This window comes from Macadamia integrifolia, unplaced genomic scaffold (genome assembly GCF_013358625.1).
Source record: "Macadamia integrifolia cultivar HAES 741 unplaced genomic scaffold, SCU_Mint_v3 scaffold1188, whole genome shotgun sequence".
Lineage (NCBI taxonomy): Eukaryota > Viridiplantae > Streptophyta > Magnoliopsida > Proteales > Proteaceae > Macadamia > Macadamia integrifolia.
Window position 1 is genome coordinate 28712 of NW_024868114.1, and position 6410 is coordinate 35121.

General features: G+C 38.4%; 1 protein-coding gene across 1 annotated transcript; it reads left to right on the plus strand.

The window, feature by feature from the left end:
- Positions 1-1691: 1691 nt before the first annotated feature.
- On the plus strand, positions 1692-3844 carry LOC122063070 (CLAVATA3/ESR (CLE)-related protein TDIF-like). Its single transcript, XM_042626725.1, has 2 exons — positions 1692-2205; positions 3225-3844. The coding sequence occupies exons 1-2, from the start codon at positions 1832-1834 to the stop codon at positions 3313-3315; spliced, it is 465 nt and encodes a 154-aa protein (XP_042482659.1). The 5' UTR covers positions 1692-1831; the 3' UTR covers positions 3316-3844.
- Positions 3845-6410: the final 2566 nt, after the last annotated feature.

The following is a 6410-nucleotide window of genomic DNA, read 5'->3' on the forward strand; positions in this document are numbered from 1 at the left end:
TCATTTTCCATTTCATGGGGCGGGCTGGTCATTTCAGCTCCATGTGTCCGGTTGTAAGGGCAGCACTCCCCCCACATAAATTATTTTTCTTGAAGAAGTTGGGGGAAATGTTTTCTATGAGAGAGTGATCCTTTCACCAAGACACATTGGGGACGAAATAATCAATTTACTCTCTATAAAAATAAAAATGACTCATCTGTTAATACTAATTTGTGCACTCTTATATTAACCTTTACAGCCGCACAGAAACCGCAATCTACCATAGAAACACTTCTTCAGAAAACTGTTGTGCAAGCATTCCCAAAGAGCACAGGTTAAAGCGGATAAAGCACCATGAGACAGTAAAAGTAGAAAAGGAAAAGGAAACCAGTAGGTGCGAAGTGACAGAAACACCCTTAACGTACAACTCCTCTCTGGAACAAATTACAAAGGTAGTGGGGACCCATGCAACCCATCATGGAGACATTTCCTGCCTTTTCACAAGGAGAGTGGCAGTGCTAGCTTGATAGGGAATACGATGCGATGCTTTGCTTTGCTTTCTGTGTTTATATTTTTCAATTTTTCTTTTTTTAATCTTTCAAAAAAGCCAGCCAAAGAAACAACAGTACAACACCATGAATGTGTTTTTCCACATAGGGTTCTCCAAGTCAAACAAGGGAAGGTTTCTTGGGCAACCAGCCAAGCCAGAAAATGCCACAACTCCATCTCTTCCTTGTACCATTAGCTTTATTTTTCAAGATTCTTGATTATCTAATTACAGGATTACCCAAGTCTTGAATGGGTTTTTTTATTGTTTAATTACTGGTTTTACCTTTCTAGCCTTGTGATATAACCAAACCATTTTCCCTAAGGTTGCTCTATTTTGGGGTATTTTTTTTATTTCAGAGAGGAGGAAATTAGAAACACTTAATTTTTTTTTCTTAAACTTATATGATAAGTGTATCACAGAAAAGAAAAAGGAAAACATGCTTTGGTGGTACTCTCTCATTATCTTAGACTTTATTTTCCTCTTCTTGATTATTTTCTCATTACTTTCTCTTCTTTTGATTGGTAAAATGGGTGTAATGGTTCAAAGATCATAGATTTAATTTGAACCTAGATTTAGGGTAAGAACATCCTTTGCCTTCCCCCTCCCCCTCCCCCTCCCCCTTCCCTTTCATTTAGTTTTCCCATGTAATGTCCCTAATGAAAGAAGTTAAAAAGTGAGGACTTAGATTCATGTAATTTATTTTTGTTCTGTTTTTTATATCTTGAGATGGAGAAAATCATATAATCAAGAAGCCACCCTAAACTTCTTCAAGCCCGACTAAATATTTTGTAATTTTGCATATAGTTAGTTGATGACGAGTATGTGAAGAAGCCAAAAGTAATGTCAATGAAAGAGATTTAGTCGTTAGACAAGAGTTTCCCATCGACGAGAGTGAAAGCAAGAGCATATTATAAGTGCCTGAATTTCTTACATAGTAACACCATGAAGTTAAAAACTATACTCTGATATTATGGTAATAGCTAGTTATGAAATGAAACAAATAAGTATAGAGGGCATATTGGTCATCACACTCAAAATTTCAAAAGTTGGATTTTCCAAATGAGAGGGACACTCTTGTAATTTCGTGTAAGAAAATGGGTAATCTGATAACTGAAGATATATACCTTCACAAAACATATCGTATATACTTCCAATTTGTTAAGTTTGTGCTTATTAATTGGTTCGAATTTCAAAACTTCCTTTCCATTTACTTTTGTTGAAGCTTCTCCTTCTTTCCTTTCTTTCCTTCCTTCCTTTCTTTCTACCTTCCTTCCTTCATAGCCCTGGTGTTTGAACTGGTTAATGGATATTGATCTCTTGTGGGCTTCTGGGGGGTGGTTTCTAGGTCCTGATTGCATGGCAGCAACTACAACATCAATCGAAGGAAGGTCGCAAGCTCTGCTTCTCTTTCTTGGCATCCTCTTCATCATTCTTCTATTAGCTACACCTTCAGACCAGTCAAGGATGATCATGTCCATGGCTTCTTCTTTACCAACAAAAAAGCATCTCTCTGAGTCTTCATCCACTACAGCTACTACTACTACTACTTCTACTTCTCAAACCACCATGGATTTGCATCCACACAATACCAAAACTACCCACCATAGTTCTTCTTCAAGACAGTTTGAAGCAGGCGAACATGAAGTCCCAAGTGGTCCAAACCCCATCTCCAACAGGTAAGTTGGCAAAGCTTCACAACTCTTAAATGAGAGGTTTGTTACAATTTTCATCATCCTCATCAGCTTCATCTTTTTCCTTCTCAGCCCCTCCTTTCTTTCCAGAAATGTATAGCAAGTCATACTTTTCCTTTCTTTTTTTTTTTTTTTTTTTTTTTTTTTGTATTTTTATGTACCCATCTCATATAGATGATGGTGAAGTATTGGTATTGTTCTTACTTAATGAGAGAGAGAGAGAGAGAGAGAGTCTTTGTGAGAGAAACAGAAATGAAGTAATGTAGAAATTCAAGGTATATTTATATGTAATTGTTTTGGTTCATATATATATTTCTTAGTTTAGATGGGTTCATATTTAACTTTTCTAGTATGAAATCTTCCAAAGTTTCTCCCTGAAGCCCTTGTTTATTTAGTTGGGTTTCCTGTTGGATCTGATATTATCATTCAGAGAATAACATGAAGGCCATGAGAGATATATAGAATTTCTCTTTTTGCTTCTTCTTTTTCATTTTCTATGGCTTGGAAGATGAGGAGAAGAAGGGAGGGAGATAAGATAGGAATAGGAACCACAGGCAGTGGTGTCAGATCTACTGCAAAATGACCACCTTTAGTTTTGATTGAGAGACTAGTTATTTAATAAAAAAGCTTTGGATGTTTGCTTTTTTGTCTTCTCAGAACTCGTAATCCGAGAAGGTAGAGCAACCCAAAGTCATGATGACTCATGATTTGGTAATAATAGTAACTCTTCCTATTATTGATCCACCTAACTAATCATGTGCTCTTGATGGTCACCAGGAAATCAAAAATGAAAACCCACTTTGACTAGAATATGTTGTTCCCCCATCATCAGGTTAATTTTAACCTTCTGATCATAAATGGACGGTGGGGGTGTTTTCTGAGTTTCCCATGATTTCATTAAAAAAAAAAAAATCAGTTGCCCATTAGAGAAATTAGACTGTTTTTGATTCTGTTGTTCTATGGTCATGACTCATGAGTCGGTTGATGTCTGTGGTTTCTCGTAGGTTCAAAGGGTTATCAAGCACACAAGGTTCCTACCACTCTGGGGTCTTGCGGGTCTTCATAGTGTATGCAAATTTCTCCTATTTTGTATAGGGACTGTTTCCTAACTTGGATTTCTCTTGGGTTCAATAGCTGATGAAACTTAATTAGGGATTACCGGAATATTTCTACTAATAGATATTTTTTTTTTTAGGCTAAAGTCTTAATTATATTTGATTTATCAATCCAAGAGCTCTTATTGAATTGATCATTCTTTGAGTACTATTCTCAATATTTAAAATTCTCCCCTCCCCCAATAGTGGGTGTGATCAATTTATTTATTGATCCAAATTTATGGAGAAATAAACTAGATATTTGGTGTGGGAAAACATATAATTCTTCAAAAAAATACTATAGTTAGCTAGTATAATTGTGCAAGACCCCAAAGAGAGTTCATGAAAGATGTATCTTAATTCTCATCAATGGGCACAATCATCTGGTACTGTTAATTTCCTTTTTCATGGTTTTACCTGACAGAAATGAAGCCTAAATATATAGTGTAGATTGTTATGTAGCATTTCCTCACACATTTAGGGCAGATTGCTGCTTGATAGCTAATAAAATATTTGTTCAGTGAGAAACATTTCAGGTGAGGGGATTTTTTTTTTCTTCCTTTCTCCCCCACCCCTCCTAAGCTTTGGACTGGTATATGCGTAATATGCATACACAACCACAAATAGCATTCATCTCCTCTTAAAACAGTTGATACCCTTATTCCAAGTATGTGACACAAAGAAGTTAGCTACAACAGTTAAAATTTCAGCTTGTCCTTTTAACCTTACAATTCTACCTTTAAAAAAGGGAGAGGGATAGGTATCTTAACATAGTACTTAGAAATTAGGAATGCTAGCGGCATTTTGACCATAGGATTTGATCAACATGAATTGAACCGTTGGATGGAAAGAAGATATACAATTTTTCAATTTACGGTTGCAACACCTTTACTCTCTCTCTCTCTCTCCTCACCGGAAAAAGTTTACTGGAACCAACAGGAGAAAGCGAAGTTGGGTTTTTTTTTTCCCTTTCTTTTATCGATTTGCAAAGTGCAGCCTGAACATCAGCAGCAACTGCGGCGGCAGCAGCGTCAGCAGCAGTGGCAGCAGCGGCGACAGCGGCTGCGGCAGCCCTTTCTATCGATTTGCAGAGAGAACATCGGCGATTTGCAAAGAGAACATCGGCGACAATTTTTTTTTCTTTCTTCTATTGATTTGCAGAGAGTACATCGGCGACAATTTTTTTTGGATCACGGATAGAGCAGGCAGAGAGAAAAGCGGGGAAGATGCAAAAACGCAGGGTGAGATGCCGCCGCCGTCGACGGACTTGATGTGGGAGCTGTCATCAGTGGTGCCGATGGGAATCACGAAATAGTAAAGCAGGGGAAGATGCTGAAAAGCAGGGAGAGATGCCGCTGCCATCGATGGACTTCATGTGGGAGCTGTCGTTGCCCAACGGCGCCGATTGGAATCACGAAATAGTATCCCTGCCGTCGCTGTTATCGCCGCCCTCGCTTCCGTTGCAGCTGCAGCCACAGTTGTTGGTACCGCTGCCGTTGCCCAGCGACGCCGATCGAAATCATGAAATAGTACCGCTGCCGTCGCTGTTATCGCCGTCATCGCTTCCGCCGCAGCTGCAATTGCTGTCGTTTACCAGATAGTACCGCTGCCGTCGACAACAACGGCGATGCCAACTACTTTGCTTTCTCCGGCTAGATCCGGTGAATGAATGATTTTTTCCGGTGAGGAGAGAGAGAGAGAGAGAGTAAAGGTGTTGCAACCGTGCATTGAAAATTTGTTTATCTTCTCTCCATCCAACGGTTCAATTCATGTTGATCAAATCCTACGGTCAAAATGCCGCTAGCATTCCTAATTCCTAGGTACTATGCTAGCATATATACCTGTCCTTTTCCCTTTAAAAAAGATCGAAATTATTACTTGGAAGCATACCAATACACTTATACAGGGTAATCTTATAAGATTATTGAAAAGGAGAGAGAACGCTACCCGGTTGTATTGCCCTTGCGCAAGACACATGCATGGGAAGGCAAGATGATCACATAACCCCATGTTTGGATGCTTGGGCGCACAGTCTCAATTGGCCCCTAACATAGAGACCATGTGACCGTTAGCATCCAAACCAAACCGCTCTTGTAAAATTGCATTAAAAAAGATTGTGATGCATGTGCAGACTCCATTTGAGCACTACATCTTTGATATGAAGCATCCAATGGGATCCGGAGAGGGCTTTGTTGGATGCTACATCTTGACCACAAACACGCACGCCAAAGAAAATTCTTGATGATCTTTGGTAAAGTGTGCTTGGACCAATGACGCTTTCATACTCTTTCTAGAACAACTCCAATTAAGTAAGATACTGAGGAAGAAAGACTAGAGGAAAATATGGTGCGTTGATTTGACTGTGAATTGGCTCTATCTAGATGCTCCCCAAACTTGGTGATCATGCAATTAACACAAATTGAGATTGCTATTGAGTATAGCAAATCTATTTGTTTCATGGAACAAAGAATTGATCAAGTCCAAACGCTATCTCTTGTTCTCTTTATCAATAAGCTCATAAACATATTCAATATATAGATATAAGAAATTTGTCCCAATAAGAGTCTATAGAAGACCATAAGTGCCATGCAACCTTGGTTGAGTATGGGAACAAAATGTGAGATTGGACTTGAGATTGGCATGTACTTATAATTAGCATCTTTGTCATCACTCTCCCTCCTACTCAACATTGTTTGTTCCCATTATTTATTTACCAAGCTGCTCCAAAAATATGGAATGTCATATGTTTAAATGGCCAAGCAAATTTTTCCAAAAGATGGTATAGAAATTTAGATGTTTGGTAGCCACAAGCTGAGGTAAGAATCAAAAACGCCTAGAGCTTTCTAGGGCAATCTCTAACTCATAACAGAGGCCAGATTAGGTTAATGTACGAGATTGTTCTAGTATGTTCTTGGTCCATAGATTTATAATCTATTTTCTCTCTCTTCATTTAATAGATTCTAACTCCACGAACTAGGGACATACATAAACCTAATCCAGATTCTTCGTAACATTGTGTATAAGCTACCAACAAAACCTATGATCCTACGAGTAGGAGGAATCGATTCCCTTTCTATAATGCTATATTAAATTAAT

What these genes read in the sequence shown, in the direction of transcription:
- LOC122063070 (XM_042626725.1), top strand. Translation starts at nt 1,832, where the DNA reads ATGGATATTGATCTCTTGTGGGCTTCTGGGGGGTGGTTTCTAGGTCCT. An exon ending in CCAAACCCCATCTCCAACAG is followed by an intron (nt 2,206 to 3,224) that starts GTAAGTTGGCAA and finishes GGTTTCTCGTAG; the next exon opens with GTTCAAAGGGTTATCAAGCA.